The sequence below is a fragment of the Melanerpes formicivorus genome, unplaced genomic scaffold (genome assembly GCF_026170545.1).
Source record: "Melanerpes formicivorus ecotype bairdi unplaced genomic scaffold, bMelFor1.0.p_v2 SCAF_60, whole genome shotgun sequence".
In the NCBI taxonomy this organism is placed as follows: Eukaryota; Metazoa; Chordata; class Aves; order Piciformes; family Picidae; genus Melanerpes; species Melanerpes formicivorus.
The window spans coordinates 4,268,698-4,280,930 of record NW_027142412.1 but is presented as its reverse complement, the minus strand read 5'-3'; the positions used below and the strand labels follow the sequence as shown (position 1 = coordinate 4,280,930).

Here is a 12,233-nt window from a genome sequence, read left to right as displayed (position 1 = left end):
CGGCCCCGGGATACGCGCCGGCGGCACCGTCACCATGAGAACGGAGGCGGCGCGAAGCATCCGAAAGAAACCGCCTGAGTGAAAGCCCGGGAGTGCGCCCAGCCGCGGCCAATCAGCTCTCGGGGGCCGGTCGCGGTGGCCAATAGCTGGGGGTCGGCGCGCAGGGGGCGGAACTGGAGCGCTCTCTGCAGAGCGTCGGTCTAGCAGCGCCCGCGGCAAGGGCAGGGAGCGGGGCGCTAGAGAAGAGCGACCCTCCCCCGGATAGATCGATCGGGACTGGGGCAAGTAGCTCTAGAGAAACGAGTTCTAGAGACGCTAGATAATCAAGTTGGACTTTCTCTGCAGGCTGCTGTCCTCATGTTCCTTTCCCCACCCTTTCCATGGACTCTTCCAGGTCCTTCTGTTTTTCTCTTGCAGTGCCTTCTACTCAAGCCTTTTATGCCCCTATCCCATTGTCCAGGTGAATGGCAAGTGGCAGCTGACTGTCCCTGTGACCAATGAGCTGCTACAAAACACAGGAGCTCTTTGCAGCTACTGGGAAGGGGTAATAAGAGGATTTGCTTTTCTTCCCCACCATGTGCAAGACAAACTGCTCATGCTAACACATAACAGATGGTCCATAGTTTACAGTTTGTCAGATTGTCTCTCTCACTGGAAGCTCATTGAGCTGCAAACAGTTGAAAGAGTTCAGTTGAGCAGAGCCAAACTATTGTACACCCTCACAAAATCTTTTCAGCTGGCAGATGTTAGATCCTGCAGTAGGTAACTGCTGTCTGCACTGTTTTAGTCACAGTTGCCTTGCACACAGGAGTTTGTATCAAAGTCAGAGCAGGCTCCTGAGTACAGTGTGGAGGAAGAACATTATCTTGTGACTTAGTATCACGGAAGTGGCAGAGATCTTTCAACAGGGTCCTTTCACTGTCCTTGTTGAAATGAACGCAGATAATGGAGGCAAGGTCTCAATCTGTAGACATGCAGATCAACAGGTGAAGCTCTTGCAAGTTACAATTTGAGACCAGCATGTGACTTTTGGGGAGAAGTTAGTTCCCCAAACATATGTTTTAAGCTTGTTCTTGCTCAGTTTGGAAGCACTTCTGTTTTGGGTCGGACTCATCAGATGGTCCTTGCCTCTGAGGGGGTGTGCTGCTCCCTTGCTGCCTTCTCCCCAGAGCTGTCCTTGCTAACAAATGACTGCAAACCCCAGCCTCTCAGACACTGGTACCCTTCTCACCAAAACGCTGCTATAAGTCTCTGTTCCTGGAGGAATTTGACAAGAATTACACTCCCACTTGGCACTGCATCGTAGCAAGGAACTTTGGAAGCTAGGTGATGTATGGAGACCAAGTGTCTACTTCCTGGGCCAAATCACTGTCCTTCAACTCTGGTTAGACCCACAGATTGTTACTGAGCCTTGCACATGGTCTCAGGGCTCCATGTGAACTCAAAAGAGCCTCCTACCATCAGCCTTCCTGAGAAAGCAGGCCATGATCTTCAGGTCTCCTGTTGCATTGTTAAGTGTCAGGGATTTTGTTGTGGCAGCTGGTATTTTCCTTGTGGCTACAAAAAAAGGCAAAAATGTCTTCCTTGTATTTATTTTCTTTGCAAAGATGCCTTCTTTGCTAATAAAACTGTTGGAAGATCATCCTTTAACAATTTCTCTACCCCTCTGTCCCCTTAGTGTTTGCATTACTCTGTTTATTCTGCTGTGAATGAAAAAGGAACCTTCCCACTTCTGTTGCCCTCCCCCAGACCAGAGCATCTGAAGCCCCAGCCAGTTGAGGCAGAGCTGGTTTATTTTGCCGGCCTTCCCTTTGCCCTTGAAAGCAGGAATCATGGGAAAAACACCTTAAAAGTCCATGGGACAAAGATAATGACAGCTTAATCAAAATCTAAGAAACCCAAGTTCTCACTGCTGTGACTCAAAGACCAGTCAGTCAATTTCTGCATCCACACCACTGGCAACTGCATCTGCTCAATTTGTTGGCATCACCAAGCTTTGGCCACATCCTTTATGTTTCACCCGAAGGGCAATGCCAGCATAAGAAACCCCTTAGGAGTCACTCCATCCATAGATTTCTTGAGGGGGGAAAAGGGTAGCTGATGTTCTTCTAGGTTTGGCTGCTGAGCAAGTCCCTGTTGCACAAGTTCTTAGAACTTGTCAGTCTTAATAACCTTAAAATCCCATGATTTTCACATTCCTCAGGAGAATTACCCTTCCTGGGCTTTGCTCCATAGCCGAGTCACAGTTTGAAACCTGAGTGAATGGCAACAATACCACAGTTCAAATTCTGATAGTCCACTTTGAAGAAGCCTGCATCTTCTATCATTGCCTTCAGCTCCTCCTGAAAAAGAACAGTTCCATCATTTTAATGACCGCAAGGCCAGCTGCTTGCTAGATTATGCTGGGACTGTGTTTTGTGTGTCGTGAGTTCAGAGGAATATCATCTGACCTGAGGGGGGAAGCGTCGGATGCTCTCCACGAGATACTGGTAAGACCTCCAGTCCCCAGCGATAACCTCACCCAGAACAGGGATCACCTGGAAGCTGTACAGATCATAGAGTCTGCACAGACAGACAGCAAATGCAGATCAGCACAAACAAATCTGAAGTCAGCCCTCTGCAACACAAGCTGAGCTCTCCCTCAATACACTATGGAAGCTGTATCTGATTTTTAAAGTGCACAGTGAGGTGGCCTCCAAGTGTCTCCATCTCTTATTCTGGCTGAGTACAAACTACAGAGCCTTGTGACATGGCATAAAGCATCAGCATCTTCCTACCTGGAAAGAAGAGGGTTGCTGACATGACTAAATTCAAGGCAGAGAAATCTTCCTCCTGGTTTCAGCACACGATAGGCTTCCTGAAGTGCCTGAGACAAAGCAGACATCGTCAGTTTTGTTTGTGTAGAGCAGCACCTGCCTGTTACCACATCACACAATGGCAACTCATTGATTAACTGAGGGGAGTAAAGAGATTCCTGATGAAGAATCTCTGTTTACCTGTGGAGAAGCATCCCAAGACAAGTACAAAAAACCTCTCCAAACAAGAAAACCAAACCAAAGCCTCTTGCTGTTGCATTAACAGACTTTCACCAGGCTTTGTGTCGAGACTATGATGCAGGGCTTGCAACTTTCTTTTTTTCACTACTCTCAGTTGATGAAATGTTTGCCAGCACAGCTCTTATAATTACAGACTAAGGCTGAAAGGGAGAAGGATTTTCAGCTCCAGGAAGCTGAAAATGAAGAGGACCTGAAAGATTTAATTTTTTTTAAACAAAAGTAAAGATTTTACTCAAGTGTGAGGCACACCCACAGGAGAAATGATACTGGACTTTGCATGAGCAGCCTGTGAGAACAGGAAGGAAGGAGAGAGGAGAAGAAAATCCCTGGCTACTTTGAAAATCCCATCCTATACCCAAACCAAATGCTTAAGAAGAATCAAGACAGAATTCTGCTTCCAACTCTGTGGCTTTTCATACACAATCACTTCAGAGTTGTAGCCAAGAACCTCTGCAGGTTGTACACCTGCTTGGCTTCAACTCTCGTGCTCCCAAGGGACAAAGAAGGGTGCAGACAAGGCACCATTTCAAATGCTTCAGGAGTAAACAAAGATATTCCTTTATCCAAAGCAATTCCTCCTTTGCTTCCTGTGCTAGAATAAAAAGCCTCAGGTGAATCACCGGCACTCCAGGTTGGAAGCACTGCAGTGACTTACCAAATCAATACGAGTTACATTTCGGATCCCAAAGGCAATTGTGTAAACATCAAACTTATCATCATCAAAAGGCAACTCTTCAGCATTCCCAAGTACCCAGGACAAACCTGTAATGAAAGCCAAGGACATGGTATTGAACAAGCCTTATGTAACTCAGACTGCTCCAGAAACACTAGAACTTAATCCAGAAGGAAATGATTATTAAGGTGATTGTTAAAATGCAAGATTTCAGTCTTGCAGTTTTCTTGGACTGCCAAAGTAACTCAGCACTGGCAAACCTGCAAGCACACAGCACACATCCTGCCTGCACAGGGGACATCCTCGTCCTCACCCGCTGCTGGGCTGACAGCTGCAGCGTGTCCAATGCCACTGAAGCACCCAGAGCAGGACCTACCTTCCGAGTAGCCAAGATGCCGTGCCTTCTGCTTCCCAACTTTTAACATCTCTCTGTTGATGTCACAGACCACCACTTGGGAATCCCCTAGTGACTTCAGTTTGTCTTCCTGGTAACTCTCAGAAATCTCCTGCCAGGATAAGTTCTGCTGCTGCCTCAGCTTTCGCCGGAGCTGGCCTTCCCGCACCGAGCGGACGTAATTGAGAAACCTGAAGGCAATGTCACCTGCGTTTGTTTTGAGAGAGATGCTCTGAAATGCCTTCTGACTCCAAAGTTTTAGCTGTTTATTAGAATAAAGCTCAGTGTACAGCATGTGTATAAACATATGGAAAAGGAACACACTAAAAGCAAGGACTCTGCCTACCAATGGAAACAGTTTTTCAGTGCTGTAACACTTCAGAGCCTTGGAGCAAGGGAGTTCGAAACAAAGAGGTCAGCTCTCAATGGCTCTCTCAATGTTAAGCAGATGCTTCACTAGTTTTTAAGACAACTGAGGGGGGGAAAGACACACAACTCTAGTCTAAGCAGACTCAAAACGTTCAAAACTGGTGTGGCACTGTCATGCAGGACTTAAAATTATTTACCTGTTCCTCCAGCAACATCAAGAAGAAGGGTTCCTGGGCAAGGGTTCATCTTATGTACAAAGATATCCTTCCATATTCGATGAATCCCTAGAGTCATTGAATCGTTCATTACATCGTATTTCTTGGCCACACTTTCAAACACCTGGTAAACTGCAAAGGACCAACACGAGAATGAGATGCAGTTTACTTACACATGTCCTTTATTGCCTCCTGGAGGTCTGTCAATACCTGCAACCAAAAAATATCGCCTGAAAACTCCTTCAAAACCGGACGATCAAATGCCACTGTGCCTGCTGCCCGACAGACGTGGCTTTGGAGAAACACGGCCCCTGTCCGTAAGCTCTGCGGAGCGGAGGGGAAGAACCCAGCCGGACCAACACTGATACTATTCACTGCGACTCCCGGTAAGGGCCCAGCTCCCATCACATTCCCAGCACCCCTCCAGAGCCGATGCGCGCCGCCTGCCCAGGACCACCGTTCCGTTCCGGCCCAGTCCCGTCGGCCCTTCCCTGGGACCGCACGGATCCGCCCCCACCCCGCCGGCCTCACTTTTCTCCCTCCTCTCCGCCTCCGTCACGGTTTGGAAGCCGAAATGCGTCTCCGCTCCCCCGGCGACTCCCCGCACGGCGCCGCAGAGCCGCCGCAGAGCCCCGCCGCGGCGGGCCAGCAGCGCCTGGCAGGGGCAGAGCGCCGCCGCCGCCATCTCGCAAGAGCACAACGCTCGCCCCGTCCCGCCGGGCACCGCGGCGACCGCCACACCGACGGGGCGGGGCGGGGCGGGGCGGAGCGGGGCGGGGCGGGGCGGAGCGGGGCGGGGCGGGGCGGGGCGGGGCGGGGCGGAGCGAGGGTCCCCGCCGCGGCCGAGCTTCGTGCTCGACTGTACCGACGCCGGCGGGTTTCCAAAGCCTGGCGGGTAGTGCCTGAAGCTTCCCGAGCAGCGCAGCTTGTGCTGGTAGAAGACCCTCGGCAGGGACGAGCCCCCACACACCCCTCACGCCGCGTGCTGGAGAGATGTTGCGAGAAACCTCTAATCTCCAGATCTTAATCTCCGCAGTTCCTAGGCAAACCTCACGGGGGTTCGTTTGTGGATTCAGATGAACTGAGCGGAGAAGCGAAAGTTTGCTTCTGATTGCTGTTAGGATCATTAGCACCTAAGAAGTTAGTACATTATTAGGAACTAGGGACCTGTCCTGCTGCACGCTTGCAAAGGATGCCTCGCTCACCACGCTGTTGCGATCATCCAGAAACTCAGCTTCGTAGGCAGAGTTCCTCAGGAAATCTGAGCAGAGGCTGCGCTCCACGAGTATGGATTGGTCTCACTTGCCAAGACCTTTGCTCCTCGTTGAGATGCATTAACAGCATCGCCAGCCCCATCGCGATTCTCCCGTAGCTGCAGAATTTATCAAAACCTAGTTTTAATTTTTGTTCTCCTCCGTGTTCTTTGCAGAACAACTTGCAGAGCATCACATACGAAATTCTGAGCTCGTTTGGGTGAGAGCTTTGTTCTGTGCTCTGGCTGTTTTTCTGTGTCTGACTCAACTAGATAGTGAAATAATCTTTGTCTACCACCGAAGCGACTCGGAGAGCCTCTCTCGCGCCGCGGTCGCAGGACACTGCAGAGACCTCCGCAACCAGCCGTGCCCCGGCACTTCACCCGGGACGGAATAAAAGGGAGGGCCGAGCAGCGGCTGCACGCCGCCTGTAAGCAACCAGCCCGGGCATGCCCACAAGCACGGTCCTGCGGATGTGCCGGGCCCCGGACTCGCCTCGGTGGAGCCTCTGGGGGACCCGGGACCACCTCAGCCGTCTGAGTGCCGCCTGGCCTGAGCGCGGTCTGTATCTCGGCGGCTGCCCGTAGCCATGGGAACAGGCGCAGGCGCAAGGCATGCTGGTCTGAAAGAAAGTGCTGAAGTAAAATGCTACGAGATCGCCGGATCCTGACCAATGAGCGATCGGGGGGGTGGTAGCGCTGACCAATGGCTGGCGGACAGTGCGGAGTGGGTGTGGCTGGGTATGCTTGGAGGCGACGGCGGCGCGCGCGGGTCGGTTAAACCGACGCGGCCGCGGAGGGAGTTGCCTGTCCGCGTTGCTCCGAGCCGCGCCCGCTCCCTTCCACACAGGGCTGGTCCCGCGGCAGCGTCCAACGGTGAGGAGAGCGGCCTGAGGGCCTCGAGCCGCGGGGTGGGGCAGCTGTCGGTTGAGGAGAGCTGCGACCTAGGAAAGCTGAGGCCGGGCAGCCGGCGCCCGGGCAAGAAGCGCCTCCTCTCTTGCCAGGATCCTTTCGTGGCACCCGCCTCTGCTTTTGCAGCATCCCCCCCGGGGAGCCCCGCGGAGCTCCGGCGGCCCCGGGCTTCATGCAGCACCCTCCGCAGGGAGAGGCCGTCGGGGCCGCGCGCTGGAGCCGCTGCGCCCTCTCCCGGGCCGCCGCCCAGCTGCCGAGGGGCCGGCGGGGCGTCAGACCGCCCCGGCCGTGCTTGCGTGGCTCCGGGCCCTGCGAGCGCGCGGGGAGCAGCTGCTGCGCGCGGCTCCTGGCTCTGAGCGCAGGCTGCGCCTGCCCCTCTGGCCCCGGCTGCGGGCACAGCGCGGGCCTGCGGCCTCGCTGGGGATGGCAGTCCCTGTGTGACTGCTTGGCAGGTGGCCCTGGCAGGCAGAGGCTGCTGCAGCTTTGCATTCTCCTCTTCTTTGCTCGACACAGGCAATCATGAGTGATCGAAAGGCAGTGATCAAGAATGCAGACATGTCAGAGGAGATGCAGCAGGATGCTGTGGAGTGTGCTACTCAGGCCTTGGAAAAATACAATATTGAGAAGGATATTGCTGCTCACATAAAGAAGGTAAATGTGTGCTTGGTGTGTCCCGAAATGTTTATGCACATGGAAAATGGAGCAGGGAGAATGCTGCTGGGCAAGTAGCTCAAGAGAAACGAGTTCTAGAGACGCTAGATAATCAAGTTGGTCTTTCTCTGCAGGCTGCTGTCCTCATGTTCCTTTCCCCACCTTTTCCATGGACTCTTCCAGGTCTTTCTGTTTTTCTCTTGCAGTGCCTTCTACTCAAGCCTTTTCTGTCTCTGTCCCATTGTCCAGGTGAATGGCAAGTGGCAGCTGACTGTCCCTGTGACCCATGAGCTGCTACAAAACACAGGAGCTCTATTGAGCTCTCCTGTGGTTTTCCTCTGAGACAGCCTGTTTTACATAGTCCCTAGTTTCAGTTCTATTGAACTTAATCTTAAGGATCTGTTCACAGTTCTGGCCAGCTGGGTCAAAAATTGCATGGCAAAGTGGCTTTCTTCAGGTCGACTGCAATCACTCCTCTCCCTGTGGAGTGATCTGCACAAAACAGGACTGAAAAGCACCGCAAAAGAAATCCTGGTGACGCTGACTGTTGTTTCCGACTTCTCTATTGCTCTTCATGTTGGATTAACAGTTCTGACCATGGGAAAGATCTAGTTCTGATTAAATTTCTTGCTTCATCAGCTCAGGAGAATGGGGAAATCAAGGAGTGTCGCTGGAAACTAGAGAGATCTGAGTGGAAGAGCCGTTTCAAAAGCACTTGATCCAAGCGGAAGGATCGCTTTAATATTCCTCTAGCGGCTCTGCTGTGCCCACAATAGAGAAAGGTGGTGGGTTTTTTTTTTCCTTCCCTCCCCTCCACTGCAGGAAGTGTCTGTGACAGTGGACAAGAGCATTTTTCAGAGATTTCTTGTAGTAACCACTAGGAATTTGTAGAGGATTCGATTGAAAGTAAAACAGCAGTTCTTAGATTTGTTGTTAGTATTGGTGTTACAGAGTGTGGCAGAGAATGTTCCCTGATGAGTTCCCTTTGGCACTCCTGTTGCAGAGGAACAATTAAGTCTAAATTATGGCTTAGTCTCTGTGGGTGTAAAACTAGTGCTGAGGGTTTTACTGGAGGGCTGTAGTTTCAGTTAATATTATGAATTATAGGGGGAGAAAGGTGACTTTCCCTGAACTAATGTTTTAAATTTACTGCTGCTCAGATGGGAAGCACCGTGGCTTTGTGTGTGTCTTCTTTGTCTGACTAAGCAGCAGGTGAACAGGAAGATGTAAATAAGATAATCCTTGTTCTTAAGAGCATCTGCTCTTGCTCTGATTGCCTCGCTCAGAAATGGAATACCTGTTTAGAATAGACCTTAAGTTCTGATGATCTGTTTTGCAGGAGTTTGACAAGAAATACAATCCCACTTGGCACTGCATCGTGGGAAGGAACTTCGGCAGCTATGTGACTCATGAGACCAAGCACTTCATCTACTTCTACCTCGGCCAAGTTGCCATTCTGCTGTTCAAGTCTGGTTAGAGCCAGGGACTGGTACTGCCCCTTGCACCTGGTTACAGGACTGTGTGCTGACTCCTGACTAGTTACCACAGCCTTCCTGACGACACAGTCCTTGGTCTTCAAGGGCAATGGCAGGGATTGTGCTATAGCAGAGGATGTTATAGTGTGGCTATAAAAAAGGAAAAATGCCAAAAAAGTCTTCCTTGTATTTATTTTTCTTTGGACAGCTGCTTCTTTGCTAGTACAGCTATTGGAGCAGTTTTGCCTCTGAGAGTTTTATAGCAATCTACAGTATTGCTGATTACTACTTGTGCTGTATAAGTACTGACACTGTTTAGTTCTTTCTGTTCCAAACGTTTCCTACTCTTCTGATTTGTGTTTTGACACTTTTTTTCCCTCCTCTCGTTTTGCTGGATGTACTGCCCCCAAGCGTGAGCTCTGTTTCTGCTGATGCCCCTCGGAGAACCACTCTGGAAAATAAAGGGCAAGCTCTACCCTGGCCCCCCGCTCATTATTTCGCTTTGCCCCTCGGGCCGGTGGTAGCGGCTGACTCGGTCTGGGTGCAGCCGCCGGGCGCGGGGTCCCGCGCGGGGCTGTTTGCGGGGCAGCGGCGGCGGAGCCGGGGCCAGGTCCCGAGGTCTCGCCGGAGCCGCAGGCAGGATGGCGCGGAGGGCCGTGGGGATGTCCGCGGCGGAACTACAGCTCCCGGCGTGCTTCGCGGCGTGCGAGGACTACGAGTTCCGTGGGGCCCGCCGGGAAGGGCTGCATCCGGGTCCCGGCCACTGCTGCGGGCGACTCGCCGCCATTACAGGGCAGCGGCGCAGGGCGGCGCTGTCGTTGGTGCCGCAGCCATGGGCGGGCTGCATGCGCACGGGCGAGAGTCGTCTCTGCAGCTCCACCGCGCAGGGCAGCACCCGCGATGCGCCCGGACCTGCTGCAGGGGGCGGTGAGCTGGAGGCCGGTAAGAGCCGGCCGGGGACGGCGGAGGCTGCGGCCGAGCGGGACAGGAAGCGCCGGGGCGCGGGCGGCGCGCGCGGGTCCGTTAAAACGCGGCCGAGTGGTGCGCGCGCCCGGCCCGCTGCCTCAGCGCCGGTCCCGCGCCGGTCCCGCGCCGCCGCCGCCGCGGTGGGGAGGGGCTGGGCGCGCGGCCTCGGCGTGGCGCTGCTCCTAAAAGGGCTGAGGTCGGCCTCGGGCAGCGGGAAGGCTGAAGCCGGGCCGGGGTGCTTCTCTCGCTGCAGAAAGGCCGTCGGGGCCGGGCGCTGGAGCCGCTGCGCCCTCTCCCGGGCCGCCGCCCAGCTGCCGCAGGGCCGGCGGGGCGTCAGACCGCTCCGGCCCTGCTTGCGTGGCTCCGGGCTCTGCGAGCGCGCGGGGAGCAGCTGCTCCAGGCGGCTCCTGGCTCTGAGCGCAGGCTGCGCCTGCCCCTCTGGCCCCAGCTGCTGCACAGCTCCGGCTGTGGGCACAGCGCGGGCCTGCGGCCTCGCTGGGGATGGTAGTCCCTGTGTGACTGCTTGGCAGGTGGCCCTGGCAGGCAGAGGCTCCTGCAGCTTGGAACCATTTGTTTATTACAGGTAGCTGCAAGTGACGAGTGAGCTGTGACAAAGGACGCGTCTGAAGAGATGCAGCAGGATGCTGTGGAGTCTGCCATTCAGTCTGGGAGGACACAGTGTGGAGTGTGCCACTTTAGATCATGTCAAAAGCATAGGGGGTTGCTCATCCTCCTACTGAATTCTGTATGGACTTCAACAGCTAAGCAAAAATGTTTGTTGGTAAGCAGGTCTAGGGAAGGAAGTTCTTTTGATGTGAGGTAATACAGCCAGACTTTCTCTCCAGGCTGGGGCTCTTAACATTCCTTACTGTACCCTTTGTGCATATTTTGGCAGTTCTTTCCCTTCTCTTTTACAACTCCTCCTGAGTCCTTTTCTCCATTCTCCACAGACAGTGCTTGAATGGTAATGTGGAGTTCCAGGTGGTCTATTCTACAGGAGCTTGACAGGAAATAGAATCCTACCTGGCAGGGCATTGCAGGAAGCAACTTTGTGACTCAGGAGAATAATCACTTCACCCTCATCTGCCTGGGTTTTGTGCCTGTTCTTCTTAAGGTGCTTAGAGCCATTACCTGAGTCTCAAACTCTTCTGTAATTACTGTGCTGCACTAACAGCATCCTGGCCTTCGAGGGCAGGGATTTTTCTAGGGATTTTTAATTGTAGTTTGGGGAAAAAAACCAAACCAAAACCAAACCACCACACAATTTCCTTGCATTTAGTTTCTCTCCACAGCTGCTTTGCTAATAAAAGTGTGGCATTCTGTCTTTAAGTTTTGTGGACATCTACCTTTTTTTTGCTGCTGTTCTTGTATTGCTCATGCTATTTCCCTGCACGTGTGGATGGCTCTCTTAGAAACCTCCTTTTCTCTAGCCCAAAGTATCTAAGTACTGTGGTAAAGCAACCTTGAAATTTGGCCAGTAAGAAGAATAGACCTAAACAGGGAGCGAACTGGAGTTAAAAGAAGGACTTGTATGAGGCTTCTAAAGCATTCTACAGCAGTTCTGCCTTTTTGCAGAGCTCAACCCCAGATTTTCTTGTGAGAAACCTGGGACCTGTGCTGCCACTGAGTCGCAAACTCTCATCCCTAACGCAATGTGAAAGAGATCAGGTGTGTCCCAGAGCTCTCTTCTTTTAAGGGTTAATCTGTGTTACTTTATTGGGTTGAGGGTTTTGATGGATTTTTGTTGTTGCTTTGTTGGGGGTTGTTGTTCCTTTCAGGAAGAGTTGAACTATCATTTAAATCAGACATGGTAGAATTATATTTTACTTTCACGGGTGTGTGCCACAAGTGGAAACTCCTGGTTCTTTATATCCTCTCAGGCTGCTGTTCAGGAGCTCAATCTCTGGTACTCTACCTGCTTAAGATGTCACAGTGTTTAGTTCTTTCTGTTCCAAACGTTTCCTACTCTTCTGATTTGTGTTTTGACACTTTTTTTCCCTCCTCTCGTTTTGCTGGATGTACTGCCCCCAAGCGTGAGCTCTGTTTCTGCTGATGCCCCTCGGAGAACCACTCTGGAAAATAAAGGGCAAGCTCTACCCTGGCCCCCCGCTCATTATTTCGCTTTGCCCCTCGGGCCGGTGGTAGCGGCTGACTCGGTCTGGGTGCAGCCGCCGGGCGCGGGGTCCCGCGCGGGGCTGTTTGCGGGGCAGCGGCGGCGGAGCCGGGGCCAGGTCCCGAGGTCTCGCCGGAGCCGCAGGCAGGGTGGCGCG

At 52.8% G+C, this 12,233-nt stretch overlaps 2 protein-coding genes and 1 long non-coding RNA gene across 4 annotated transcripts; 2 read left to right on the top strand and 1 right to left on the bottom strand.

Moving 5' to 3' along the window:
- Positions 1 to 1,560: 1,560 nt before the first annotated feature.
- COQ5 (coenzyme Q5, methyltransferase) lies at positions 1,561 to 5,457 on the bottom strand. The gene is made up of 7 exons (XM_068161947.1): positions 5,239 to 5,457; positions 4,690 to 4,839; positions 4,106 to 4,330; positions 3,712 to 3,818; positions 2,778 to 2,866; positions 2,451 to 2,562; positions 1,561 to 2,342 (listed from the first exon to the last, which is right to left on the bottom strand). The coding sequence occupies exons 1-7, from the start codon at positions 5,390 to 5,392 to the stop codon at positions 2,241 to 2,243; spliced, it is 939 nt and encodes a 312-aa protein (XP_068018048.1). The 5' UTR covers positions 5,393 to 5,457; the 3' UTR covers positions 1,561 to 2,240.
- A 1,294-nt stretch (positions 5,458 to 6,751) lies between these two features.
- Positions 6,752 to 9,472, top strand: LOC137453033 (dynein light chain 1, cytoplasmic-like). The gene is made up of 3 exons (XM_068161953.1): positions 6,752 to 6,835; positions 7,385 to 7,522; positions 8,862 to 9,472. Exons 2-3 carry the CDS (start codon positions 7,391 to 7,393, stop codon positions 8,997 to 8,999), a joined length of 270 nt encoding a protein of 89 aa, XP_068018054.1. The 5' UTR covers positions 6,752 to 6,835; positions 7,385 to 7,390; the 3' UTR covers positions 9,000 to 9,472.
- A 307-nt stretch (positions 9,473 to 9,779) lies between these two features.
- On the top strand, positions 9,780 to 12,059 carry LOC137453026 (uncharacterized). Of its 2 annotated transcripts, none has more exons than XR_010990221.1 (2): positions 9,780 to 9,924; positions 10,547 to 12,059. It is a non-coding gene; the product is annotated as an uncharacterized lncRNA (long non-coding RNA). The 2 variants fall into 2 exon arrangements; XR_010990220.1 differs by having other exon boundaries at positions 9,780 to 9,939.
- The last annotated feature ends 174 nt before the right edge of the window (positions 12,060 to 12,233 follow it).